We start from the raw sequence: 27,971 nt of genomic DNA, 5'->3' as shown, positions 1-27,971 counted from the left end.
TGTTGGCCGCTTGGCCAGGCCTGTCACCATCCTTCCCTCCTGAGCCATTGGTCCTGCTGTTAGCCCCACCTTGCAGGTGTGGAGACTGAGGCGTGGAGAGGTGAGTTGCCTGTCCTCGACCAGGCAGCCAGATGGGCCATTATGCTCAGATACCCGGGCATCTGCCTCAGAGCTTGGCCTTCCCAACTCCGGATGTCTGGCGATGCCGTGCATGCATGCACTGAGCGCCACCCCACCCCCCTGCCGCGGCCTCAGAGATCCTTGGAGGTTGAAGTGTCCTTGTCTCCATGTCAAGGGCCATGGAGGGGCCTGTGATGGACTTCGTGATGCCCAAGGGCCGGCATGCTCCTGGCAGCCAGAGGCCACAGGTCGCAGCTTTTCAACTTGTCCTTTTGTTCATTCATCCATTTGCGTAGCTGCTCACTCACTTATCCTTCATTCAACACACCTTCCTGCCGCCTGCAGTGGGCAGTCCCAGTCCTGGCCAAGGGTGACCAGACAAACAAACAGGAGCACCGCGTCCTGCAGGGTGGGCGGGTGGCCTCTGCCGTCCTGTGGGGCCCAGAGCAGTGGCTCCCTCGCTGTCCCTAAGGACCTGGGTGGGAGGAGGGGAGCTGGCTTCCCCAGCCCTTCCTGTCTCTGGGATCCAGCACTGAGTAGAAGCTTGTCATCCAGGCCAGTCCCTGGGTGGTGACGATTCGAAACCAGACGCGGTGAGGGCAGGACTGCCCTGGGCACACAGTGAGTCAGCAGGCCAGACCAGAGCCTCGCCTGTCCCCTCCAACCCCACGCACCTCGGACATGGCAGGGGCCCCGGGAAGGGAAAGCTGAGCCTTCAGTTGAATCCAGAGCAGCCCAGTTACCCAGGATTGTCTGGTGGGTCAAGCAGACTTTTTAAAGGGTTATCAGGAGGTTTTCATTGCACTGAATGCGTCTTGATCACGTCTTCCTTTCCTCTCAGAGCCGTAGACTCTTGGTCAAGTGTCTCCAAGCGTCTGCTGATGGAGGCCCGGGTTGCCAGAAGAGTCTGAGTGAGGCTCCCCTCTGGATCCAGCGAGTTAGGCCCGTGTAGCGCCATCCCAGGCTCCTGGGACAGGACGCACCAGCTGTCGGTGTAATTAAGTTCGCCATAAAACCCACCAACTAGACGCACAAATGACTTCCCTGCTCTTTCCCGAGGCAGGAGCAGTTGGGAAGACAAGTCAATCATGTTCGGCGGCCATCACTCCAAAGGTCAGCCTTCCACTTAGAACAGCGTTATTGGCAGGGATCACCCATAACACGGCTGGTTTCCCGGCCGTTGGATTTTATGACGCCCTAATGAATTGGGCCATTTCCATGCATTCTCAGGAAGTGTACAGTACGAGGGTTTTCATTCTCCTGGAAAAGTTTATCTTGGGGAGGCAAGGTGGCATGTTGGTGGGCACGCAGGTAGTTCTGCCAGGGTCGGCCGAGCACTCCGGCACTTCGCTCCTCCGGGCTTCGGCGCCGCCCTCCGGGGTGAAGCTTCCTCCCGTGTCGGCAGGAGATGAATTATCTGATGCTCCCGCCGCCCTGGCTGGAGCTCCGGGAGTGGTCCTCATACCCTGTCCTTTCCTGGGTCAGTGCATTTCCTGAGTGCGTGTGGGGACTGAAGTGCCGCTGCTGGAGATGGTCCCGGTGCCCACGGGCCTCACGGTTGTGCCCACCGACGGCCATTCTCCATGGGCCGGTGGGGCTCTGGGGGGCTGTGTGCCCCCGACCCGGGAGGAGAAACTCCTTGGTGCACTGGTCACGTCCAGGGTCATGAGTTGGGTCAGACTTACTCCTCCCCTTGCTGCCCCGGCCATCCTCAGCCCCCTGCTCCTCACCTGGATGCGGTGATGGCGAGAGCTTTAGGAAAGGGGGCAAGAGGGCATTGTAGCCCCTACGTGGCCTCAGGGTGGAGGTGTCGGGTGGCTGGTGGTGGGGAGGGGGTGTGTAAGCGAGGGGAGAGGCGTGGCCCCACAGATGGGCAGGGCCGTGGGTTGGGAGCCCTGGTGATGGTGACGGCCTCGCTCCCATCCCTCCCTGCTCTTCCCACCAGAACAGGTTCCAAAGCCTGTCTTGAGACAGCGCTGTGCTTGGTGAATCGGGATAGCATGTCCTCATAGGGGCAGATGTTGGGCACTGAGGCTGCGTGCCCTGTCTGCTCACAGGCCCTAGATCGCTGCCCCAGCTCCAAATGGGCGGGCCGGAGCATCCGTCCGCAAAACAGCTTCTGTGCCCCTCCTGGCTGGGAGTTGGAGCGTTCCTTCTAGCTTACACTCCAGGAGACTCAAGGCTGTCTGGGAGGGCAGGGCGGGCCTGCGGGATCCTGGTGCAGGGAGAGAGGAAGGGAGGGAGGCAAGGAGGCGGGCAGCCCCTTGCTGTCTGGGGAGCAGCCGCACAGTCTGGCCTGGGTTCCAAGGCCTATATGGCCACCCTCTCTTTTCTGCCCCTGGACCACTCCTCGGGCTCCAGGGGGCCTACCCAGAAATCACACTCACTGGGGACTGCTTCTGAAGAGGCTCAGAGAAGGTAGTCGTTGGTTGCCCACCCTCCTCCCATGCATTTGTCCCAACATTTACCAAGTCAGGACTTAGCCAGCAGGAGGCCTGGATGGGGCCCCTCCATCCCTGGGAAGCATGACGCCCTGGCCCTGCACTCTTGAGCAAATGCCTGCATCTCTCTGAGCCTCAGTGTTCCTCATCTGGAGAATGGGTTACAAAATACCCCTCTGTCTAAATTGGATTTATGGAGTGCTGCATTTCACGTGAATTTGACTTACATATGTTTGAAAGAGGATGCTACCATATCTAGGTCTGCAACATTGGCAAGATTTTAAATTTCAGTTTTTGAAATATATGTCAAGACAGCTGGTTTCCCAACTGGCGGCTGAGGTGCCGGAGAGCTGTGTTTGTGCTGTGGCCACGTGGTGGCGCCCTGGGAGCTGGTAAACAGGCCGCTAGGCCTGGCAGGCGGGCCCAAGGCGCTGTGCCCACAGCCTGCTGCTCACTATTGCAATTTAAAGTCATCCTGGAGTTTGTTGCACGGAGGTACTTGTTGACCCCGGCTCTGACTCCCACCCTGGCCCTAACCATCCCATTGTTGTAGAATGGAAAGTTCATGTGATAAAACGCTCTGAAGAAAGCGGAACAACGGCTTGATGCTAAATTGCGTTAGTTTAGAGATGGGAGAGTGTGGAGTGTTGGCAATGATGTAAGAAAGAAAGCGTGTCTTTAAAGCTAGCTAATGTACTGTGATTCTGGCTCCATGAGCTGGAGACTACTGGTTCCCATGTTGCAGGTACCACTCCGGGGGCTACAGGCTGAGGCCTTGAAAGCTATGAATTGTGGGACTCTTCAGAAGCAAGAGCACAAAATATGGCCAAGGTTTTGGTGGGCATCACTTGATGGTGCCCTTACGTGCCCTTGGCCGGGCGTGGAGCCCTTCCCTAAGCTCTCCTTCATTGGCCCCTGCTGCTCTCTAGGGGACCAGTCATGAGGCTGGGGGGCATCTTCATGCCTCCCTGGGCCCACGTGCCAGTTGGTGTGGGGAGGGTGTGGGCATGGAGGACATCCACGGGGAGAGGCAAGGCATGGGGTTGTCAGGGAGCAGGGCCCGAGGGAGACAGACGTGTGCCTGCTGGGGGGCGGGAGGCCCCAGAGGTCTCCCTCCAGCAGCCCCCACACCCACGCTTGGGCTGCTCATCCTGGGGAGGGGGGGCGTGTTTTCACGTACTGCCCTCCCAGACCCTGCAGCCCACATGTACTCGGCACCCCCCCGGCCCTGCCCGTGGACTCTGGGGGCCCCACTGTGACAGGTGCCCACTCTTGCAGGTGGTGAGAAGCTACAAGGCCACTATCCAGCAGACCCTGGACATCCTCTTCCTCCGGGAAGGCTCTGAGTTTCTGAGCAGCACAGATGCTTCAAGCCGGGACTCTGCCGACCGCACCATCATTGCTTGGGATTTCCAGAGCTCTGCCAAGATCTCCAACCAGATCTTCCACGTGAGAAACCCTGTCATTGGGCCTTGCTTTCAGGTTGAGCCCCAGCCCCAGGTGCATCCATGTGGCCCCCAGACTGTCTGGGGTCCCAGGTCGCATCCTGCAGAGGTGGTTCAGCCAGCAGGAGCTTTGGAGGGAGAGGGCTGCCTGAAGTCTGTAGGGTTGAGGGAGGCAACGTGCAGGTCCAGGCCTGCCCAGAGTGCCTCCCACGGGCTCCCAGATCGGGGTGACTCCCTCGCGGGCCTCTCACTCGCTCTCTGCCCAGCACAGCCAGGCCACAGGGTAAGGGTGTGGGAGGCAGCCTCATTCATGTCCACAGGAAAGTGGCTGTCCACCCCGAGAAAACCCTAGTCTAACCCTCCACCACCCCAGCCAGCCTGCGGGTCCACCTTACCTCTTGCTCAGTAGCTTCAATAGGGGCTGTGACTCAAGGGTTGGAGCCCAGACCCTGAAGGTGTACCACCTGCGTGAGTTAAATTCCTGCTTCCACCACCTACAAGCAGGGGCCCAAGCCCAGTAGTTACCCTCTTTGACTCTCATTTTTTTTTTCCCTTAGAAAATTGAGGATGAGAATATTTCTTGCCTCATAGTGTGGTTTTGAGAATTAAAAGATGTAGATACTTAGGCCAGCACAGTGCCAGGTGCAGGGAGTTCTCGATAAATGCATTACCTTCATCACCATCACCACCACCACCACCACCGTCATCATTACCATCACCACCACCATCACCACCGTCATGACCACCATCCACCACCATCACCATCTCCACTCTTATCACATCCTCACCATCATCACCAGCACCATCACCACCATCACCATCATCACCATCTCCACTCTCCTCACCATCCCCACCATCACCATCACGACCATCACCACCATCATCCTCATTGTCATCACCACCACCCTCATCTTTTAAGATTTCAAGTTAGCTATGGCTAATCTCTTTGATGCTGCCACCCAGAATTTAAAAATATATATCAGGTGTACGTTGGAGTAGGAAATGGCAACCCACTCCAGTATTCTTGCCTGGAATCCCATGGACAGAGGAGCCTGGTGGGGTGCAGTCCACGGGGTCACAGAGTCAGACACGACTGGGCGCTCAGCAGCAGCAGCAGGTGTATGTATGCACCATTTCCCTCTCCCTGTTTTTTTTTTTTCCCCCTGGTTCTTAAAGGATTCTAAGTGGCCCTGAACAAACCTATCTCTAGACCTTCACTTCAGAGTTCTAGTTCAATGCCATGAGAAAGGCAAGCCCTGGGAGGGGGCCGGAGGGGTGTGTCTGGCCCCTGGGGCATCCTGCCTCTGCCGGCCCTGCGGAGACCAGGGAAGCGAGTGAGGTGGATGATGGTGCTGCGTGCCCGAGCTGCCAGCCCTCCTAGAGGCACAGCTCCTCGCCCTGCGTGCTGGCGCGCAGGCGCTCCACCTGGAGCCTCACGCCAGGAACTCATGATGAGGTCGCCGTGCGCCTCCAGCATCACGTTGGTCTGCGGTTCCAACTGCCCCCAGTGTCGCCCTGTGAATTCGGGCTCATGTAGAGGCTGTTGCTTCAGGACACCACTTAGAACACGAAAGGACAGGTGCAGTGCAGAAGGGCGCTTTTAGGGGTGTTTCTGTGTGACTCAGTCCATTAAGCAGCGAGACCTCTCCCCCTGCTTGGAAGCCCGTGAGCACGCATTTATCTCCGCGCTTGGCCACTCACCTCCTTGCCCACTACGTGTTCTGGCGGCCTGGAGCCTAGGCTGGGCTGGAGCTCCCCGGCGGTTCGCTGTGCAGATGGGGAGATGGGCATGTGGATTTGTTTTCTGTCGCTGTGTAACAGATTACAGAGTAGCATAAATCCAATGGCTTAAATCAATAGAAATGTGTCCTTTCAGTGATGGAGGCCAGAAGTGTGTAAAAAGTATCCTGCGGCTGAAATCAAGGTGCTGGCGGGGCCTCTGTCGTCTGTCCTTTGCTCCTTCCAGCTTCTGGTGGCAGCTGCTGACCCTTGGCTTGTGCTGTGTCCCTCCAGTCCGTGCGCCGGCATCCTCAGATCTCTTTCTCTGCTCTGTGTTCAGTCCCCGCCTCTGTGTGTCTGGTCTCACTCTGCCTCCCTTTTCTGTGGATGCTTGTGATTGGATTTAGGGATGCAGTAATGCAGGGTAACCTCTTCATCTCAAGATCCTTAAGTTAATCCCTGCAAAGATCCCCCTGCTTTTTTTTAAAAAACACAGATGGTGACACAGGTCCCAGTAATTCGGACAAGGAAGTCTTTGGGGAGACATTTTTCAGTCCACCCCAAGGGCCAAGAGGCAAGGAGCGTAGGGACCCCTAGAAGCTGGAAAAGACAAGGGAACAGATACCCCCCAGAGACCCCAGAAGGAGCAGAGCCCTGCTGGCATCTTGATTTTAGCCCAGGGAGACCGTGTCAGACTTCCAACTTCCAGAAGCGTAAGATAATAAATGTGTGCTGCTTTTAACCGCAAAATTGGAGGCATCTTGTTACAGCAGCAACAGGAAGCTTGCAGCCCCCTGAGCTGAGGTCTGGGTGGGGGGCTCGAGGCCCCGGGAGCAGAGGGTGGGTGGTGGGCCCATCAGAGGCAGGAGCCCACTGGGGAGCCCTCCCCACCCTCTCTGAGCCCTGCTGTCTCTCAGGAGAGGTACACCTGCCCCAGCCTCACCCTGCACCCGCGGGAGCCTGTGTTCCTGGCGCAGACCAACGGCAACTACCTGGCCCTGTTCTCCGCTGTGTGGCCCTACCGGATGAGCAGAAGGCGGCGCTACGAAGGGCACAAGGTACCCCGTCTCGTCCTGTCCCCCTGGGGATGGAAAGTTGTCCCACGCCCACGCTGGCAAGGGACTTGCAGTCCCCAAGAGCACGGACCCTCCGTCCAGGCAACCTGTGATTTCTGTTTCCTGGGTGACCCCATACCATGTGGCCTGATGTCCACTCAAAGCCCTGGGCCCCAACTGCCAGACAGGGCCGGTCTCCTTGATTTGTTGGCTCACATGGACCTGGGGCTGGGGGCCCCTTTCCATCGGCCTCTTTTCCCTGCGGGCCGCCCCAAGGGCACAGGCACTAGGGATCCACTGCCCGTCCCCGTGCTAGAGCTGTGCTCTCTGGACCCACGAGAGCCACCTGGTGACACCGGCCTGGGCACAGGGACCCCCGGCTCACGGCAGGAGCTCAGCCGCCGGCTCCAGGCCCCGGCTGCTCCTCCGTGGGAAGGGCCATGGGGCTGCGTGCACTGAGCTGTGCTGTCGCTCAGCTGGTTGTTCATCCTCTGCAGGTGGAAGGCTACTCGGTGGGCTGCGAGTGCTCCCCGGATGGTGACCTGCTGCTGACGGGCAGTGCCGACGGCCGGATCCTGGTGTACAGCTTCCGCACCGCCAGCCGTGCCCGCACACTGCATGGGCACACGCAGGCCTGCGTGGGCGCCACCTTCCACCCCGTGCTGCCCTCCATGCTCGCCACCTGCTCCTGGGAGGGCGACGTCAAGATCTGGCACTGAGCCTCACGGTGTGGAAGCTTCCTGATGCCGGCCGGATGGGCGGGCGGGCGTGTGCGATGAGGAGGGCCTGAGGTTGGCTTCAGGGCCAGGCTCGGATGGATGCTGCCTCCCCATCTGCTGAGCCTCAGTGTCCTCATCTGTAAAATGGGGGCGAAAACCTTGTGTCTCAGGGTTCCGAGGACTACACGTTAGCAAAAGCACCTGGCGGGTTGCGGGTGATGCTCAATAAATGTGAGCGTTTTGCTATTTCTTAGGTTGTTTCAGCAAAAACATGCATTGGCAGCTTCTCTCACCTCCCTTCTCACAGGCCTGCTGGAGCTTGGAGACAAAGGGCAAGTGGGGGTTGGAGAGGTGGGGCTCTGGGTCCTAGGTCTGCCTGCCTGCCGTCTCACAGGGTCTGCTCAGGCCCAGGCGCCTCCTCCCTCCTCCAGAGCATGGCCGGTGGGGTCCCCAGGTTTGCCTGAGCCCAGGGCCCTCTGCACTCCTCCTCACCCTCTGCCCGAGGAAGTGCATCTGCCTGGGGAGACAGAGCGACCTGAAGAAGCAAGGAGCCCTCGAGGATCCCCACAGGCTGAGGAGCCCTAAGCCCCCTCGGGATCACGATTGAGCTGTTACCCCAGGAGCCCAAAGGTCCCCTGATGGGTGAGGAAGGGGGCCAGAGGTGCCCGTCTCTGGACAGGCGCATCCCTGCAGTCCTGGAAGTCTCCCTGGAGGAGGCTGACTGCGAGCCTGTGAGGAGGGTGTCCTGGCAGGGGGTCAGCGAGGAAACGCAGGACCTGAGGAGGAGGCCACAGAGGCAAGCAGTGCCCAGCTGGCCTCTCCAGCACGGGGTTCCTGGTCTGGCTCTGCTGTCGCTGTAGCTGAGAGCGAGGCACATTTCCTCTCAGAGCTGCAGCTGCCCCCTCTGTGAAGCGGTGTCAGGACCCAGGCTGCAGGCCTGCTGTGAGGGTCCAGGAAGGTCAAGTGTGTGGGGGGTGTCGGCACCCTGGGAGCTCATCTGGGGATGGGGATTGGGCAGATTGGGAGCAGCCATGAAATTAAAAGACGCTTGCTCCTTGGAAGAAAAGCTATGACAAACCTAGACAGCATATTAAAAAGCAGAGACATTACCAGCAAAGGTCTGTCTAGTCAAAGCTATGGTTTTGAATGGATGTGAGTTGGACCATAAAGAAAGCTGAGCGCCGAAGAATTGATGCTTTTGAACTGTGGTGTTGGAGAAGACTCTTGAGAGTCCTTCAGACTGCAAGGAGATCCAACCAGTCCATCCTAAAGGAAATCAGTCCTGAATATTCACTGGAAGGACTGATGCTGAAGCTCCAATCCTTTGGCTACCTAATGCGAAGAGCTGTCTCAAAGACCCTGATGCTGGGAGAGTTTGAGGGCAGGAGGAGAAGGGGACCACAGAGGATGAGATGGTTGAATGGCATCACCAACTCAATGGACATGAGTTTGAGCAAGCTGTAGGAGATAGTGAAGGGCAGGGAAGCCTGGTGTGCTGCAGTCCATGGGGTTGCGAAGAGTTGGACACAACTGAGCAACTGAACAACAACAACTGGGCTGGTGGAAGCATTTATTTCAGTGTGTCTACTTTGCCTCTGGACCCTTGGAAGCTTGGGGTCCACAAGCAGGGCATCCCAAGCAGAGGGAAGGGCCATGCAAAGGCCCTGAAGCGGGAATAATCCCAAGGGCCGACTCCTCTTCTTTCCCTCGTCCTCCGCCCCCCACAGTCAGCACAGAGCCTGGCCTGCTGTTGGTGTCAAGTGGATGCTGGGTCCCCGAGCTGGGCTGGAGAGGCCAGAGTGCGTGGGTGGGGGGCTGAGACCCTTGGAGGGTGAAGGGAGGGAACTCCCCAGGCCCGGGCAGGACGCAGCAGGGCCCCAGTGACCCCATATGCCGTTGGGCTGGGTGTGGTAGGAGCTCAGGGAAGAATCACCTTCTCTTTTTAGGCTCAAGAAGGGCTGCTGTGGTGAAAAGAAAGATAGCCGCACTGCAGCTCTTGCAGGTCAGCCCTTTGGCAGAACTGGAGTCCCCACGAGGGGCTGTCCTGGCCTCAGCAGAAGGGAGGCTGAGCGCACGTCCACTTAGAGCCTAGGCAGACGGTGCACATTCCTGCCTCCCCACTCAGGCCCCAGAGTGGCTGCCTCTGCTCTGGGTGGGTAGCTCTGTGACCTGCAAAGCCTTCCCATTGTCCTTGCCGCCGCCCCTGCCGACCCCTCTTTCCCCAGCCCCCCCAGCACCGCCCCCCTCCATGTCCAGGCTCCGTGTGTAAGCTGTGCCCTGAGCCCTGGCCCCTCCCAGCACACGTGCACAGGCCGGTGTAAGTTTCCTAGGTTGCAGGCCCTACACACAGGGGGTGTTCCGTCCTAGGGTTGCAGGCCCTACACACGGGGGTGTTCCGGGAATAACCGCAGGTGTCGCCTGCCCGCAGGACACGGGCTTCGGAATCAGGCAGCGTGGGTTTAAGGCCCGTCCCTACCTTCTGTTGCCATGCCGTCACCACCAGTGCCAGCCGCCCTGTGCCGCAGTGTCCTGTCTGTAAAGGAGAGCTCTCAGTACCCAGCTCGTGGGGGTTCACGCAGGACGTGTGTGCAGCAGGCGCGCGGGAGCCGGCAGCGGGGAGGTCAGTGTTCGTGCTAACGTCCGTATCGGTGGCAGGCAAGCCACTGGTGCAGGGGTTGAGCCCGTTCAGGCCAGAGGTTGCAGTCGGGTTCCATCCTCAGCCCCCAGTGAGGGGCTGCTCCTTCCCCCGCTCTCAGTCGATAAGTCTCAGGGAAGGCCTTGGATTGGCTGGTTTGCGTCACATACCCGCCCCAGACCAGGGGTCCTTGACCAGGCCCAGCTGCCACTGTGCAGCTGGAGGGGAGAGTGACGGGACCCCCACAGTTCTTTCACGAGGGGGTATCCCCCCCAGGTCCGGTCTGAATGGGCCCGTGGCCAGTGTTTGTCGGATGGACTGACAACGTGTGAATGAAGTCAGACCCAGGCCGCTAGGGCAGGCGGCAGTTGTCCGGGGTTGTGGGCGGCGGTCCTGGCCTTCCCAGGTGCCTCTCGCCCACCTCTCCTGCCCACCGCCTTGTATCCAGCCCCAGATCCTGGAGTCTGCTTTCTAGCCCAGTCCGAAGCGGGCATTTTCCTGCCTTCCTTGATGTGGAGCGTCTTCCGAGTGAGACTTTCACCGCGTGGTTTGCTGAGTGCTTTCCCCACTGTGGCGTGCTAGTATGACCACTCGTGTTTAACGCACATCAGTCACAGGCTGCACTCAGTGGGCTTTGGCATGGGCGCTGGCAATTACCAGGGGCTGACCTTTGTGTCCACCAAGCTGCCCGGCTTCTCCCTTATTCTGAGCCCACACCCCGGCTGGCTGCAACCTGTGGGTCCCAGACCCATCCCTTGCTTCCAGGGGGCCTTTGTGGGCACTTTGTTTCTCTGAACCTCAGTTTCCTCATCTCTAAAGTGGGCCTGCTGGAGTGAACAAGGGAGGAAGCACAGAGGAAAGGGCTTTGTAGGTTGTTACCGTCTCACATTCTCTTGGGGCAAACTCCATCCAAACTTCTGTCCTCAAAGAGGACACCCTGGTGGAAGCTCTGACCTCCCCCCACCCGCCCCCAGGAGAGGGACATCCAGGGTCACTAGAAAACACCGTGGCTCTTTCTTAGCCTCCTCCCCTGCGGGCTTGCCTTCTCCACTCTCCGCCTGCAAGCCCCGCCCCCTCATTAGGTTATTTCACGGGGAAGAAAGGCAGGTGCTCTCGCACCCTCATCTGTTTCTTTCTCCAAATGCTTTCTTCCAAAGAGCATTCAAGACTCATTCTGATCCTCTGCAAGGTGTCTGGGAGTTCACCATTTGCAATTTTGAAACAAGAGAGCTAAAATGAGAAAGTACGGAGCTGGAATGTAAAAGGAGTGTGGGTTGTTCCCCTCCACCCACCTCTTCCTGGGGCTGGGCGCTTACCTTCGCCTCACCCATACATCTGAACAGGGCTCTGAAGCCAGCGTGGGAGGAGAGCGGTCCATCTTGAGATGCAGGCGTGGCTGTGTGTGCTGCTGGGTGTGGCCGTGACACTGAGTGAGGCTGGCGCCTGCAGCCCCCATGAAGCAGCCATGAGCCCCGATGCTCGGAGGGCAGAGGGACAGGCCCAGGAAGTCTGTGCTTGTCTCCTCTCTCCAGACCTGCCTCCAGCTCAGCCTGGGGCTCTTCATGCACTGGGACAGCCACTGTCCCAAGCGCCCCTGGGAACCTCACGAGTCAGTGTCCACAGGCTCCAGAGGGGACACAGGCCCCGAGGGCCTGGGACTTGCCCAAGGTTACACAGCCCTGCACTGTCCCCCGTGGGTTGAGAAGAAACATGGATGGAAGGGTCGGTGGATGGTGGGCGCCCCGTTGGGGTCCCGTTGGGAATCAGGTAGGACTGGAGTGGAACAAGAGGGGTGTCTGGTGGAGGAAGGAAGGCCCTCCACCCGCCCAGCTGTGGCTGGCTTTGGAGGCCATGGCAGGACAGCTTTGTGAGGCCTGTTGGCCATTTGGGGGACAGGTGCTCAGGCTCTGAGGTGACAATGTGGGGGCCCAGGCTGCAAAGCCCTTGGGGTTCCCAGCCCCGCTGTCCTGTTGCACAGCCTGCGTGGGACTGATGAGCCTCAGGGTCCCTCTGGGAGCATCTCTGAGCTAGAGCCTGCTGGGCAACGGAGGTTGTCTGTTTTCCCCACCACCCTCCCATCGCCACCCTCCCTCCCCCTCCAGGTCGGTGAGGGTTACTTTCCCACCTGCCCACAGGGAAACTGGGCCCCAGATGGGGGAGCTGACTCCCGAGCCTCCCGATAGGCCCCTCCCTGCAGCAGTCCGCTTCCTGGGGTGTTCCTCAGGGTCAAGGGCAGGCACCCTGGAGCGAAGCAAAGCTGGGTGGGCCGGGCAACTTCAGGCATCACCTGGCTCCAGGTGGTCCCCTCCCAGTGGGAAGGGCCCAGCCCTTGGAAGAAGCAGACATAAAGGCCCTGGAGGAGCGGCCTCCATCCTAGGCCTTGTGGAAATTTTACAGGTACTTTCTCAAGGGCATCAATGAGTATGCTCAAGGATAACTGGGCACACAGAGAAACCAGGCAGTGTGAGCAGGAGCCAAGAGAAACAGGTCTCCATAGACCCCACTTGACGGACGTGTCAGACCCAGCTGTGAACCAGCTGTGCCCGCTCCGTTTAAGGAAACAAAAGACAAGCGTGGAAATATCTCTAGGGTATAGGAAACTGTTAGAAAGTGGCATGGTGTGTTTTGAAAATAACCAGATAGAAAGAACTAGAAATGGAAACCATTAATAACTAAAACCGAAATCTGTGGCTCTGATTGGCAGCTGAATGGATGCAGCAGAAGGGGATTGGTGACCTACAAGGCATGCAGACCAGGCATGCTGACCCCAAGATGTGGGTCATAACGAGGGAGGGACATGGAAGCAGACCTCAGTAGGACGTGCCGATGGCAGTCCCAGGAGGAGGGAAGGGCAGAGAGTTACTTTAAAAAGTAGCTGAGGATTTCCCAGAACTGATGAAAGACACCAGTCCACAGATACAAGACTTCCTGTGATAAATCCACAGCCAGACACACCTCAGGGAAACTGCAGGAAACCAAAGTCAGAGGGAAGAGCTCATGCAGCTGAAGAGAAAAAAGACAGCACCAAAGGAACAGCTCCCAGAGGGGCGGACAGCACATCCCACCCCAGCAGGAAGCCAGCGGACATCTCTTGCCCCTGAGCCAAGGGCAAGAGACCCCTGCTGACATTCTTCCAGGTAAGACAAACCCTCAGAAATGGGGCAAAGTAGAGACATCTTCAGAGGGCGGACAAAAAAAAAAAAAAAAAAAAAAGCCAGAAGTGTTTGTCACCAGCAGAGCCAAAATAAAGGAAATCCTAAGGAATCTTGAGGCAGAAGCAAAGTCTCTAAGGAACATATGAGGGCAATGACACCATTCAGCAGAGGTTGAGACAGTGGAAGAATTCTAAGCTGAACGACAAAAGACGCCAGGGCAGGGAAGGGGGGTGTTTCAGGAGGCTGTGCATAGAGGGGAGGACGGGGAGGGGAGACACCCAGGGCCACATGCCCCGAGAGCAAAAGGCAGTGGCGAGAAGAAACCACCCAAACGCAAGTTCTTTTCCACCCATGTCTTTATTTAATGATCGCAAAATACAGTACCGAGACAGGGCATGCATCACAGACGACAACACAGAAGCAAGTCACAGAAACCGGGGTCAGAGGGCCTCATTACGTGTGAGGTAGCGCAAGGTGGTGCCGGGGAGCGGGACGCTGCGGGGGTGGGGGGGGAAAGAGCACCGGCCCCACTCGGGACACACGGGACTACGGACCACAGTAGAGCTTGGGGAGGGGTCGTCGGCCACACGGAAAGAACAGCTAGAAGCGTTTCACATCCCATCACCCGTTCCAGTCCCCCTCTCTGTGGACACAGCTTCTGGTCCCCTTATCACTGGGGATGTCTCCACCCTTCCCTTCCTTTCCCAGGGGCAGGCCCCACCTGCCCTCGCCTGAAAACATCCAGGAGCGTTTGCGCTGAAAACGCCTGGGGCTGCCGTCCAGGGAGCTGGAGGCCGAGTGTGTTAAGACACTGCTCTATAAGAATAGTCGCACTTGGTAAAGCTGGGGGTGGAGAGGGTGGCAAGGGGGAAGGATACTCATCTCAGTCAGGGAAGGCTGCTGCTGAGTCAGGAAACATTGCACAGTGGTGGTGCGGGGTGGACAAGACGCTCGGGTTTGGGTCCCCCTCTCGGGCTCGACTGGGTTAGGTGGAGAGGGGTCCTGGTGTGCAGGGCCGAGAGGGTGGGGTTGTCGGGGAGTCGAGGCAGCACCCCTGGGAACCCGGTGTGCGGGACTGGCCGTGGCGGGGCCCACACGCGGGGCGCTCAGTTGAGCAGGGTTCCGTAGAGCTGGGCTTTCGTGAGGCTGTCCTTGCGGCTGAGCCCCGAGCTGCCCGCCCGAGGGAAGGCAGGCTGGGGGCTGAGGCGGGCACCGGGGTGCATCTCCGGGGAGGCCTCCATGGAGCTGGGCTCCAGGGAGTCCCTGGAGCTGCGGAGGCTGAGCTCGGGCTCGGGGCTGCCGCTTGCCCCGAGGAGCTGCACCCCGAGCCGCTCGCGGTCCCCCTCACTGGCCGCGTAGTTGGGCAGGGGGTCAGCCGAGCGGCCAGGGCTAAGGCTCAGGTCACCGGCTGCCCGGAGGTAGCGGGGCTCGACCAGGTGGCCCTGGGAGAGGTCATCACCCTCCGAGAAGCTATCGGCCTTGTAGCTGGCATAGAGGGGGCTAGCGCGGCCCTCAGCATTCTCACCGGGGCCGCCTCGGGCCCCAAAGTAGCGGTCATTGAAGCCGCCGGGCGAGGCGAGGCTGGGGGCAGGGGCCGCGGCCGCGGCCGGAAAGGGATAGGCGCCGATGTCGTCCACGCTCAGTGGCCGCCACTGGCCGCGCCCGGCCCCTGCGACCAGCCGTGCGGACCCAGGCTTGGCCCGCAGGTTCCACAGGTTGGGGGGCATCAGGGCAGGCTGGGGGCCCGGGGAGAGCGGGAAGCGGAAGGGCTCGGCGGGGAACGGCGACACAGTCCTGGGGAACCCCGGAGCCACTGCGGCCTCCAGCGGGGCGGCCACCGCAGCCGCGGCAGCCGCATAGCGCGGGCTGCTCCCGTAGGCCGCGGGCGGCTTGCGGCCGAAGAGCTCGTCGCGGCTGTTCAGGTAGATGGCCTGCTGCGAGGCGGTCAGCGTGCTGGCCTGGGCGTGCTCCTTCTCCTCGGACGCGGCGCTGAAGCTGGAGTAGGAGCTGGAAGTGGGTAGCGAGGCTGCGTAGCCGCCGAAGGCCTCGTGGCGGTAGCTGGCGGGATAGGCCGCCGCGCCGGCCTCGGTATCTTCCTCCTCCTCCTCCTCCTCCTCAGCCGTGCTGTCGGTGGAATTCTGGGCCTGCAGGAAGCCCACGTCGGACCCGGGCCCCTCCACGCTGGGCCGCCGGTCTCGGTGCCGCTCCTCAGGGCAGTAGAGGGCCGTGTCGCTGCAGTAGATGTCCCCCTTGTAGGGGGGTCGGGACCCTGGCTTCTCCAGCCCCTCAGGGAAGCCCAGGTCTTGAGCCGAGGCTTCCGACAGGTGGGAGGACAGGCTGCCGGGGTCCGGCTTCTCCAACACCTTGGCAAGCACGCAGGGGGGCACGCTGTCGGCGTAGGCCGGGCGGCAGAGCGGGGCGGGCAGGCTGCAGCCTGGCTTCTCCGCGTGCAGGTTCATGCGTTCCTGGAACTCCGCGGGCAGCTGGTGGCGGGGGGCGATGCAAGGAGCAGGAGGGAGGGGGTCACGGTCAGCCCAGAACCGGCAGCCAAGGCTGACAGACAGGGGACCTGCCCGGGGCCTGTCTGATCCCACCAGCCAGAGCTGTATCCTGCAAGCCGCAGGATGGCCCCGGTCCCCCCCCTGGGTCACTCTGATGGGGCCCCCGCAGAGCCCTGAGGCTGGACCCCCAGCTCTGACTCAGGCCTCCCCCTGAGGGGCTGACTCGCTGACCCAGCCCCACGGTCTCCAGGGGACACCCAGTCCTGTGGCCTGGCTCAAACCAGACAGACTCAGATGCAACAGAGACTGAGGGCCCAGGCACGCAAGGGGTTTCCACATGAGTGCTTGATGCCTGGTGGGGGACGGCCTGCTACCGTTTGATCTGTTTTGTGAGGGTCTTGGGGGGTGGCCCAGGCTTCGGGAGAGGGCACGGACAAGGCCTGGGTGAGAAGCGTGCCCAGACAGGGAGGGACAGCCTGGCTGGGACGGGAGCCCCGGGTCCAAGTGGCGCTCGCCCTGTGGCCCTGGCCGAGTGGCTCCCGGGTGAAGCCAGCTTTCTTATCTCTGCAGAAACTGTGCCCAGACCAAACCACTGGGTTTCTGAGAGGCTCACACAGGGTCACCCTGCTGGGAGCAGCCCCCTGGAGGAAACTGAGGCAGAGTGGGCAGGCCATCCAGGCTGGTGGGGAGGTACGTGCAGGGCGGGCCCTCCATCACATATGCAGAGGGGCTCGGACAAGATCGAGAGGGCCGGGGGCACGGGGTCTTGGAGCTGCTCGGAAGGAGCGCGGTGGCCGCGGGCAGCGGTGGGCCTGGCCGGGGCAGGGCTCACCTTACCTCAGCCATCTTGCGGCCCCTGCCGTAGGTCTGGCTGCACTGCAGCAGCTGCGCCGCAAGACTGCAGTCCTTCCTGTAGAGCTCCTAGGGGACAAGAGAAGCCATTTGACTGGGTGCAGGCTCGGCCCATGCCAAGGTCCCCGCTGCCGACATGGTAACCGGCCACGGAGCTGGCCGTGTGGTGGGCAGCACGCCGACCCTCTCTGCACCTCTCACCTGTAGGATGGGTTACCGGCCCCGACCTAGAGCCTGGTGTGTGGACGGCCCCCTGGCAGGCAGTCCTGCCTCTGACCCGAGTGGGAACCTCCCACAAAGCAGGGGCCATGGAGGAAGGCCCCCCATTGGTCCCTAAAGTCCCAGAGGCCCCCAGGCATGGACACCAAGCCATCTCCCCGCCCTCGGCTTCTGAGTCCCTCCTAAGGGAACTCTGTGGACAGTGCTGGCAGTAGCCAGCGATTAGGAGTGGACCTGCCACCTCCCCAACCAAGGTCTCAGGGTGAGGCCTGGCAATGGAGGGGGCTTGCAGGGCCAGGCAAGGGTCAGGGCGAGTGGGGGCGGAGGGCCTGTGTGACCCCAGGTTCAGACAGGGACGGGCTCAGCCTCCTGAGCTGAAAACAGATGCACACAGGAGGAGTCCAGGGTACGTGGTTCTACCTTTGGGAAACCTCTGTTGCACGTGCCTGCGGCTGGACCTTGGTTCCTGCCCCCGCTTGGGGACCCTCTGCAGCCAGGGCTCTGATGGGGTTGCCCTGGCCCTGAGATCCACCCACAGTCTCAGTTCAACCAGAACCAGGTGTCCTGCAGCTCGGGGGCACTGCTGAAGCCATGGGCACCCCTGCCAGTCCCCGCTACCCTGGTCCTAGAGACTCTGGTGTCCCCCACTTGGCTGGCACGGTGGAGGGAACCCAGGTCCCCCACTCCTTCAATGCTTCCTTGGAAGGGCACAGTTGGCCAAGAGCTGAGAACTGAGCCCCATGTGAGGCCCAGACCAGCCACCGCTGGCACCAGAGGGCTGCGGGCACTGTCTGGCCAGCCTAGACCTGCCACTCAGTTGTGAACAGACACCAGAGTGCTGCCCCATCAGAACCTCCCCTCTCCTTTGCATGCACTCTTCTGCCATCTCCTACTGATGGCACCTCCACCTGGCTGGCCAGGGCGCCTGCCGCACCCTCCTGCTACATCCTCCCCCTACCCCCCCACCCCAACCCCAGACCCCAGCCCAGAGCACAGCAGGTGGCTCCCGTCCTGCAGATTTCAACTTCTGCAGTCAGACTGGACCCATGTCATCCTCTGAGACCCCACATCCCTACTCGGCCAATCGATTTGCTTCCATCTGCAGTACATAACCGGAACTGAAGCCCCCTCCCCGCCTCCCCGGCTGCCATCCCGGCAGACTCGTCCTCTTTCTCCCAGACTGCTTCTTACTCGCGCATCCACTTAGAGCTTCAACCCCCACGGTCTGTCCTCAGCAGAGCAGCTGCGGAGCCTGTAAGAGGGAGTCCAGCCAGGCTTCCCCCTGTTCAGGAACCTTCAGTGGCTCCCATTTCACGCAGAATAAAACCCAGATTCCTACTGGTGCCTAAACGCCACCTCCTGTTATCCTGACCTCAGACCCTCGGGCCCTCCTCCCCACCAGAGCCCCCTCCGGTCTCTTTGCTGGTCTTCGAGTTACTCAGAGCCCCCATCTGCTGCTGTGGCTTTCTGCCTGAAATGGGAGCCCTCCCCCGCCATCAGCTCCCTGCTCGTCTTCAGGTCTTGGCTCCTGCAGCCCCTTCTAGAAGCACCGGACTGAAGTTCCCTGACCCTGCAACTGGCGGCTCCCAGCCCCCTTGCTGCCTTATTTTTTCTGCAGCATTTAGCACTTCTAACTCGCTACACAGTTTACCTATTTATCCTGGGTTCTGTCCGCCTTCCCCGCTCAGATGTGAATTCCACGTGCACAGGCCCCTGGCTTGCCTGTGCTCTTCACACCCTGTTCTCAGAGCCTCGAGGAGCAGGTGCTAATCAGCGAGTGTGTGCTCAGCAGTCAGAGGTCTGTGGAGGGGGGCGCCGCCCTTCTCATGGGACCCAGGAAATCAGGACCCATGGGCAGCCCCAGGGCTCTGATGCCCCGTGGGGGTGGCCAAAGGCAGAAGTCCTGAGTGGCCCCACCCCAACCTTGGGGTCGGGAAACCCTGCTTTGACTGGGCCAAGGGGGCCTCGTGTTCCCCACCTTGAGTCCTGTCTCCTTCCAGCGGAGGGTCTCACTGACGTGGTCTGAGAGGCAGCCCTTGTCGTTCCCTGACTGCCCACGTGCTTGTTGAGGTCCTGCCCCCACCCCCCGTCTCTCCACCCAGCCCTGTGCCAGCCCCTCAGGGCTGCCGCGCTGGCTCAGATTGGCCAGACACTCACGTTGTCCTCCGAGAGCTTGTCAATGGTCACCTTGGCCTCCAGCAGGTGGCTGTTGAGGGCGACAATCTCATGGCTGAGAGCTCGTTTTTCTTCCTCATAGTGCTGGCCCTGGGGTTGGGGGACAGGCAGGGGTGTGGTCAGCAGTCAGCCAAGGCCTGGGACTCAAGCCCCGTTGTTCCTCCTGGCTTCCCCAGAAAGCGAGGAGGAGTTTGGAGTCCAGGGAACGCAAGGGTCAGAGCACAGAGCAACCCAGGTTCCCATCCCGCTCTGCCAGTGAGGAGCCGAACAGCCCTGGGCAAGTCACTGACTCCCTGAGCCTCTGTTTCTCATCAGTACTGCGGGGACAGTGATAGCTGAGGGCTTGACAGCACCCTCTCATTCGGGGTGGAAATGGAGGGGACCGGCCCAGCCCCTCAGGGAGAGGGCAGGGTGGAAATGAGGCCTTTGGCCCAGCTCCATGGGCAAGGGTATGGCGGCCTGGCCCTCAGTCCTCACCAGGGTTCCAGAGCTGGGGGCCCCGGGCTGGGCATGCTGGGGTGGGGCAGGGGGTCGTGGCCTCACCATGCGGAATAGCTTGTCCTCCAGCTCCTGGTTGATCCTCTGCAGTGCCATGTAGTTGCTCTGAATCCTGGAGTGGAGGCCGTGAGGTCACTGCCGTGCCAGGCCTGACCCTCCCATGGCCCCTGCAGCCGTACGGCCCGCTGATGGCTGAACCTAGGCCCCCTCTCTGGTCTAATTGTTCCTGTGCTAGAAAATATCTCATTTAAACTAACAGGTTGCCAGGGCCCAGGACCCTTACTGATGAGAAAGGAAAGTTTCTTATTCAGAAGAGAGTCTCGGGAACTCACTCAGAGCCAGTTAATTCACATTTTACACACAGTCCTTACAACTCTGCCTAAGGGGTTCCCAGTTCACCAGCAGGTTAGCAGGGAACAGGCTTAAGACTATGCAGTGAGCCCTGGGGTGACTGCTGGAGACACAGGGTGAGTAGGATACGGTTTCCCTAGAAGAGGCTGAGATGGGGAGGCAAGTGTGGGGTGGGAATCGATGGCCGCCCTGAGGTGTGATGGTGGAAGGGGCAGTGCCCACCCTCTCGACAGCCTGTGTGTAGTGTTAGTGCCCGTGTCTTGCCAACAGAGAAACTGAGGCTAGAAGTGCTTAAGTAGTTAGGGACAAAGAGCCCCCTTGCAAATTCAGTGTTCTATAGAATCATGGGTTAGGTCCCTGGGTCGGGAAGACCACCTGGAGAAGGAAATGGCAACCCACTCCAGTATTCTTGCCTGGAAAATCCCATGGACAGAGGAGCCTGGCGGGCTACAGTCTATAGGGTCACAAAGAGTTGGACATGATGGAGCACACAATCCTTGATAAATATTTAAAACAAACCAAGCCAACAGCAAGCTGAAACTCCAATACTTTGGCCACCTGATGTGAAGAACTGACTCACTGGAAAAGACCCTGATGCTGGGAAAGATTGAAGGCGGGAGGAGAAGGGGATGACAGAGGACAAGATGGTTGGATGGCATCACTGACTCAATGGACATGAGTTTGAGTAAACTCCAGGAGTTGGTGGTGGATAGATAGGGAGGCCTGGCGTGTTGCAGTCCATGGGGTCACAGTCAGACACAACTGAGTGACTGAACTGAACTGAAGCCAATGGCAAAGTTTGAGTGTTTTTTTTAAAAAAACATTTTTTCTAAAGGAAGGCTGTAAAGTGCATAATATTTTTTAAGAAAAATATCCAATAAAAGCAAAAATAAACAAATGGGACCTAATTAAACTTAAAAGCTTCTGCACAACAAAGGAAACTATTAGCAAGGTGAAAAGGCAGCCTTCAGAATGGGAGAAAATAATAGCAAATGAAGCAACTGACAAACAACTAATCTCAAAAATATACAAGCAACTCATACAGCTCAACTCCAGAAAAATAAATGACCCAATCAAAAAATGGGCCAAAGAGCTAAATAGACATTTTTCCAAAGAAGACATACAGATGGCTAACAAACACATGAAAAGATGCTCAACATCACTCATTATCAGAGAAATGCAAATCAAAACCACTATGAGGTACCATTTCACACCAGTCAGAATGGCTGCGATCCAAAAGTCTACAAGCAATAAATGCTGGAGAGGGTGTGGAGAAAAGGGAACCCTCTTACACTGTTGGTGGGAATGCAAACTAGTACAGCCACTATGGAAAACAGTGTGGAGATTCCTTAAAAAACTGGAAATAGAACTGCCTTATGATCCAGCAATCCCACTGCTGGGCATACACACTGAGGAAACCAGAAGGGAAAGAGACACGTGTACCCCAATGTTCATCGCAGCACTGTTTATAATAGCCAGGACATGGAAGCAACCTAGATGTCCATCAGCAGATGAATGGATAAGAAAGCTGTGGTACATATACACAATGGAGTATTACTCAGCCATTAAAAAGACTACATTTGAATCAGTTCTAATGAGGTGGATGAAACTGGAGCCTATTATACAGAGTGAAGTAAGCCAGAAAGAAAAACACCGATACAGTATACTAACCCATATATATGGAATGTAGAAAGATGGTAACAATAACCCTGTGTACGAGACAGCAAAAGAGACACTGATGTATAGATCAGTCTTATGGACTCTGTGGGAGAGGGAGAGGGTGGGGAGATTTGGGAGAATGGCATTGAAACATGTATAATATCATGTATGAAATGAGTCGCCAGTCCAGGTTCAATGCACGATACTGGATGCTTGGGGCTGGTGCACTGGGACGACCCAAAGGGAGGGTATGGGGAGGGAGGAGGGAAGAGGGCTCAGGATGGGGAACACAGGTATACCTGTGGCGGATTCATTTCGATATTTGGCAAAACTAATACAATATTGTAAAGTTTAAAAATAAAATAAAAAAAAAAACAAAAAAAAAGAAAAAAGAAAAATATCCATATTAAATGTGTGTGTTGTGTGCTAAGTCACTTCAGTTGTGTCTGACTCTGTGTGGCCATTTGGACTGCAGCCCACCAGGCTCCTCTGTCTATGAGGTTCTCCAGGCAAGAATACTGCAGTGGGTTGCCATTCCCTTCTCCAGGAATCTTCCCGACCCAGGGATCATACCCGCATCTCTTACGTCTCCTGCATTGGCAGGTGGGTTCTTTACCATTAGCGCCTGTGCAAAACGGTGTTTTCAGAAGTTTTGTTTTTAAGGGAGTCATCCCTCAGGGTCCCACACGCCAGGCCGCTGAAGGAAACGGTCTCTAAATAAATGCTGGTTCATGTCCGGGGCTAGACACCGTTTTCCTATCAGAGACCCAGGCGACAGTGGCTGGGGCCCTGGTGGGCCAGTCTGGGTCTGGAGATGGCTGCTCCTGTGTCACCATGCCACCCCACCACGTAAAGAGGACAGAAAGAATGAGCAGGGGACCAAGAGGTATCAGGGAAGCGCCTGTACCTCGCAGCGGCCAGACCCACGTTCAGATCCTGGTTTGGCAGCTCGTGGTACAAGGTGCGACTCGAAGAGCCACTTGCGCGGACCTTACGTGCAAATGGGGTTACCCCGCCCTCCCGGCCCCGCCCCAGAGCTCCTCCCCGTAGAGGCCACGCCCCTCCAGGGCTCCGCCCAGTCGAGACCACGCCCCGCCAAGGCCCCGCCCCCTCACCTGCGCAGCTTCTCAGTGACTTTCTCCAGCTCCTCCTGCGCACGGCGCAGTTCGATCTCCAAGAAGTGGCGGGTGGAGTCGAACTCGTTCTCCAGCTTCTCCAGCCGGTGCGTGGTGTAGGACAGCCGCTTGCGCAGCTCGCCCTTCTGCTCCTGCAGCGAGCTGCAACGACAGGCGGCGGCGGCGGGCCAGGCCGCGGGCACTGAGCTCGAGGCGCGTGTGGGTGCGCCCCGGGCGCGCCCGGCCGCACCAGTGTACGCGCACACGCACCGCACACAAACACTGCACGCGCGCTGGCACAAACACACCACACCCCACAGGCACACACACACCATACGCGAGCGCGCACACACACACCAAACCCCACAGGCGTGCACACACACACACACACACAAGCGCGCACACCTCCCCAGCCCCTCCCTGGGGGGGTCACGGTCCCTGACACTGAGCCAGTCTGGCACTGGGGCGAGTGTTTGGGGGCGGCTGAAAGGACCTGGTTTAAAGATCGCCCAGCAGCAGCACCCCGCCTCGGTCTGGGAGCCGAACTCCAGCCGGCACGGCTTACAGGGCCCCGTCTTGCTTCTCTACAGCAGGGGCCCGGACCGGTGAGGCCCAGAGTTAGTAGTGCTACATCCTAGAGCAGGCCTCTCTTCCTCAAGCGGGCTGTGTGCCCTCTGGGCCCAGGAGAGGGGTCCCGTGTGAGGCCCCGTGCCCAGGCAGCGTCCACCACAGTGGCCAGCTAGCTGCACGGAGCGCCAGAAACTCAGAAAATCCCGGGCCTGCTCATGTCTCCCTTCCTCCAGGAAGCCTTCCAGAGGCAAGCCTGGCTCATAGGCTCTACTTTCCCCCACAGACTGAGGGCTCCTCTGGGACCCCGGCCACTGAGTCCCCTTGCTCAGGGAAAAGCAGGGGGCGGCTCCCCCCTGAGCCCCATGCCACCCATTCACATGAGCTATCCTGGGGCATGAGGCAGGAGGGGCAGGTGTTACTGGCCACACCCACCTGTCAGCTGCCACCCGGCTCCTAGAAAGCACCTAACCACGGCTGACCATGTGCTGACCCTCTGAAGCACCCTTCCCTGGGCTGGCTGAGCGCGCAGAGGGGGGCCGCGGGGGGCAGACTCACCTTCAGCAGTTGGGAGGGCTCGTTTCTGTAGGGAAGGGACAGCTGCACGGTGTGGGTGGGGGCACCAGGGGAGTTCTGCTGGCTGTTAGCCACGAGTGCGGCTAAGATTCAAGCTGCCGTTCGGTGCCCCGGGCGTGCGCTTTGCTCGGTCACCCCCTGACCTGTGCCCCGTCAGCCCCTGTGCTACAGTCACAGCAAAGCCCAGAGCTCCATGGCGTCACGGGGTAGGCGGGGCCCGCTGCCACCTGGCCCTGGCTGCCAGTCCCACCCCCCGCGATGCACTCGTGCCTGTCCCCTCTTGCCCTGACACACAAAGCCCTGGTTCCAGAGGGGTGCCCAGGTGGAGGAGGGGCCCAAATGCCCATCGTTTGCTGGAAGAAGCACAGCCCCCCTTAGTGGACCATCTGGAGCCAAGGCCCCTTGGATGGTAACTTCTGGTGGGTTTTCCTGCAGGTGGGCAGGAGGCTTTCTCCAGCGCCTGGGGAAGAGTGATCATCAGCTTCCAGCCTGATCACACACACCACTCGTGTGACCCAGCAAACCTCCCTTAAGCATTCCTGGACCCCTGCCCAGGTCTACATTTTTTCAAAATAAGTAAAAATAAAGAGTTGCCTATGTTTTGAGAACCTCAGAGAAGGGCGGGGCGGGTCCTCCCAAGAGTTGATCCCCAAGGAAGATGCCAAGTGACAAGCAAGCAGGGAGCCCAGTGGCAGAGTGCCCAGGGCTGCCCACACAGGCCCCGCCGCCTCCTCCAGGCAGCACACCTGACTGATTTCACTGCAAGCTTCCTGCAGCTATTGATCCCAGGCTCCCCCTTGGCCCAAGCCTGTCTCTCCAGTGGGCTGCCAGACCTCCTGAGGGCTCTCCTACATCCACCCCAAGGGTTCCTTCTGCGTATGGGGTCAGGGCAGCAGCCCCTGCAATCAGCCAGCCTGCAGGGTTGTAGGTACACCCACAGCCCTCGGTCACAGGGGGTCTACGCCCCCCGGAAAGAGGTGAGAGCACCCACCCTCCACCTCTCAGAGCCGGCACCCTTACCTCCCCGACCCTGGCCACCCGCCCGCAGCCACAGCTGGGGCCCTGCCATCCCAGGACTGTTCATTCCTGTTACCCCGCCTTATCCCCACTATGGCACGTCCACCCTGCCCCCTTCCCTCCTCACCTGCCCTGTGCCCCCCATTTACCCTGCACCTCACAGCAATGGCAAACATGGCCCTGGGCCCTCAGAGCGTATCATCTCGAGGGGAGACAGTGAGCAAGGGGACAGGCTCCCCAAGAAGGCGAGTGGAGGAAGAAGCCCTGATGGAGTGGTGGGGTGGGCTCCAAGCAGAGCCAGGACCTGCCCCGGGGCAGTGTGACCCTCTGTTCACAAGGCAGCTGGCTCCGTTGAGCAGCCCACCTCCACCTCCATTCACCCGTGGCCGCCGGATGCTCTTGCAGATGTGCCGGGCGGCTGTGTCCCCACCAGCCCTCAAACGCTGCTCCCACCCTCCCTGAGCCCCTCACACCCACCCACTCCTGAGCCCATCCAGCCCTGGGTGGGCAGCACCCCCAGCCCCTGGCCCCTACCCCCTCCTGGTGCAGGTGCCCGGGCCCCGGGCCTGAACATGCCTCCCTGGCCCCTCAGCTGCGCCCACCTCGCTGCCCGCCACCTTTCTCCAGCTCCACTGCCCAGGCTGACGGCTGACCCCAGGGCCCTGGTTTGTCCCTCACCCCTCCCCGCACACCTCGGGCCACACGTCCTCTGTGTCCAGCCCCACACGAACCCCTCCCAGGCCTCCATCTGGAGGCCCCACCTCTCTCTAGGGTTCCACGCTCACCCCAAATCCAGCCGCCCACCAGCCACTCCTCCCAGAGGCCCACATGCACCCCTCACCCAGCACGCCCGATGCTGACCCCTCTCTGCCTCCTGTGCTGCCCATCAGTCTCCAGTCAGACCCCGAGAGGCCGTGGTGACCCCTCTTGCTTGTGGTCACCCTCCATAGCCCGTCACCAAAGTCCTGCCAATCCACTACTCAAGAGCTTTGGACACGTCCCCGCCCTTCCTGGTCCAGGGAGGGCCCTGGGCTGGGCACTCCTGGGGTCTTCGGTCACCTGGGTGGTACCACCATCCTGGGGCATTTACCCGAGACCTGCCTGACCTCAGTCTCAGTCTCTGCGTCTGTAAAATGGGGACGTGTGCACTCACACCCGGGAGCGCCCACTCTCAGGGAGCAGGGCTGTCCCTGTGGTCCCTGCACCCCTGTGATCAGAACCACCGGGAGATGATGCTGGGGGCAGGCACTGTGGCCTCTGCCTCTCCCGGGTGTGGAGGTGGCTCAGGGAGCCCTGGAGTCTAGAAACAGCCCGGTAACAGGTGCACAGGGTGGGTGTGGAAACCCCTTGTGGCCACCCTCAAATCAGGGGCACCCTCCCAACTGGTGGGGGGCTCGGGAAGCCCTACTGGAACTGCGATCTAGTGTGTGTGGGTGTGTGGGTGTTTCATGGTGCCCTTCTTGCCCGTGAGAAGTCCCTGGAAGGCTTTCCCAGCTCACAGGAGAGAAAGATGAGCTGCTTGGCACAGAGTGGGGCCTGGAGGGACCCTGCCAGCCTCCCACCAGGGGCCCCTCTGGCCTCAGCAGAGGCCCGAGCCCAAGGACCGAGCCCTGGGCTGGGCTTGGGGGGCACCAGGGCCTGGCTTCTGAGACAGGATGGCTGGGAAGCAGGGCTGAGGGCGCTGGGCCTCTTCTCGGTGTTGGGGGGAGCTGATGCCGACGCCGGATGGATGTTTGGGGACAGAGGCTGAGGAAGTGGGGAGACAACAGGTGTATTACCTGTCCCAGAGCGAGGGCGAGGACCTGGCCCGTCGACCCTGCAGGTTGCGGGACTGCCCGAGGCACGAGGGCACCCAGGCGCTGCGCAGCCTGTGGGCGAAGAGGACAGAGCTGCTCAGAACCGGGACTGGGGGGGCACGCCGGCCCGCCAGGGGCACGCAGTCACAGAGATGTGGGGGGTCGTCCCCCCGCCAGCAGGAGAGCTCCTTTGCTGTCACCAACACAGCAGCGGGGTGCTTGTGCGTGTGCCAGGGTGTAGGCACCTGCCAGCCCTGTTTGCCTGGATGCATTGCTGGCCCCGTGTCCACCAGCAGCAGGGTCCCCACCCCCAGGCCTGCACCCCCATTGCAGCCTCAGAGGGGAGTCCCAGGGGGCAGGCTCCACCCAGCTCCAGATTCCTGTCCAGCTGTTGCTTCTTCCTAGTGGGATCCATTGGTCAGAGACCCTGAGAAGCGAGGAGGATGGCGGGAGGGTGACCCCCTGACCCTGCTGGGAGGTGGTGATCGGCGGATCTGTGTGCACATCAGTGGAGTATTCTGGAGGCAGTGGGGGACCCAGTGGATGTTAGCGGTTCAAGACAGGGCCCTCCTGGGACCCCTTCTCACCAACCCTGCCCGTGGCCTGTCCAGGCCAGGTGGGTGGGCGGGATGCAGGGTGGAGGAAGACCCAGCCCAGCCCCGTGGCACCGCCCTGCTGGGGGGCAAGGGGATGCCTTGGGCCCGAGTCCGCCGGGTCATGCCCTTGCCACGGTCTCTCCAGGGAGGCCGTGCCGGCCCCCCGAGCCAAAGCGGAACTCTGATGGGAAGATGCTGCCCCGGACGTCGGGCGTCCAAACAAGGCTGGTAGACGTGGGCAAGCGTGTGTGTGAAAGAGCCGCAGAATCCCGTTGACAAAATGACCTCACACAGACGGCCACTCGAGGTGAGGGAAGGGGAGAAGGCCGGTGTCGCTTGGGCCAGGTGGTGGGGTTCGGGGCGGGTGCGCCGTTTCCCTTTACACTCTGCTGGATTTATTGTATTTCCTACAGCGAGGATGAAAACTTTTTAAAAAGTTTACGAAGGACCACATTTGGCTGCTCCTCCTCAGAAAGATTTCCAGTGTTGATCTGACAAGGGGTGGGTGGGGGTGCCGTGGAAGCTCTGGGCTCTGATCTCCACTTCTGTGACCCTCTGTGAAACGGGCTGCCCTTGGCCCTGGTTTTCTGCAGGCCGGACTGGGGGTGGACAGGCTCTCCAGTTGAAAACTGGACTCTGGGATTCCAGGCCAGGGGTCCACTCTCAGGCAATGACCCCAGAGCTATCGGGTGAACAGACAGTGGGGGCAGGACGGGCCGGTTCTGCTCTCGTGGGAGCGGCCAGAGACCCAGTCTACCCT

General features: G+C 59.9%; 2 protein-coding genes across 12 annotated transcripts in view; one reads left to right on the top strand and one right to left on the bottom strand.

The window, feature by feature from the left end:
- WDR25 (WD repeat domain 25) overlaps positions 1-7,748 on the top strand; it is a 117,446-nt gene extending 109,698 nt beyond the window's left edge. For both annotated transcript variants that reach the window (XM_044933016.2, XM_044933017.2), the window contains exons 5-7: positions 3,840-4,010; positions 6,643-6,783; positions 7,278-7,748. In XM_044933016.2, the coding sequence (XP_044788951.1) occupies positions 3,840-4,010; positions 6,643-6,783; positions 7,278-7,499 (534 nt within the window). In that variant the 3' untranslated portion in view covers positions 7,500-7,748. The remainder of the gene's footprint in view (positions 1-3,839; positions 4,011-6,642; positions 6,784-7,277) is intronic.
- Positions 7,749-13,627: 5,879 nt separating this feature from the next.
- BEGAIN (brain enriched guanylate kinase associated) overlaps positions 13,628-27,971 on the bottom strand; it is a 47,142-nt gene continuing 32,798 nt past the window's right edge. For 5 of the 10 annotated variants that reach the window (XM_025271250.3, XM_025271252.3, XM_006079097.4 and 2 more), the window contains exons 3-7: positions 22,660-22,821; positions 19,580-19,646; positions 19,019-19,126; positions 16,628-16,711; positions 13,628-15,772 (exon numbers count right to left, since the gene is read on the bottom strand). In XM_025271250.3, coding sequence (XP_025127035.1) covers positions 14,396-15,772; positions 16,628-16,711; positions 19,019-19,126; positions 19,580-19,646; positions 22,660-22,821 — 1,798 coding nt within the window. In that variant the 3' untranslated portion in view covers positions 13,628-14,395. Of the gene's footprint in view, positions 15,773-16,627; positions 16,712-19,018; positions 19,127-19,579; positions 19,647-22,659; positions 26,688-27,971 lie in introns of all 10 variants that reach the window. The other 5 variants (XM_025271249.3, XM_006079094.4, XM_006079093.4 and 2 more) reach the window with 2 other exon arrangements.

The sequence above is a fragment of the Bubalus bubalis genome, chromosome 20, assembly GCF_019923935.1.
Source record: "Bubalus bubalis isolate 160015118507 breed Murrah chromosome 20, NDDB_SH_1, whole genome shotgun sequence".
Taxonomy (NCBI): domain Eukaryota; kingdom Metazoa; phylum Chordata; class Mammalia; order Artiodactyla; family Bovidae; genus Bubalus; species Bubalus bubalis.
Note: the sequence above shows the minus strand (reverse complement) of the source record. Positions and strands in the feature narration are given on the sequence as shown.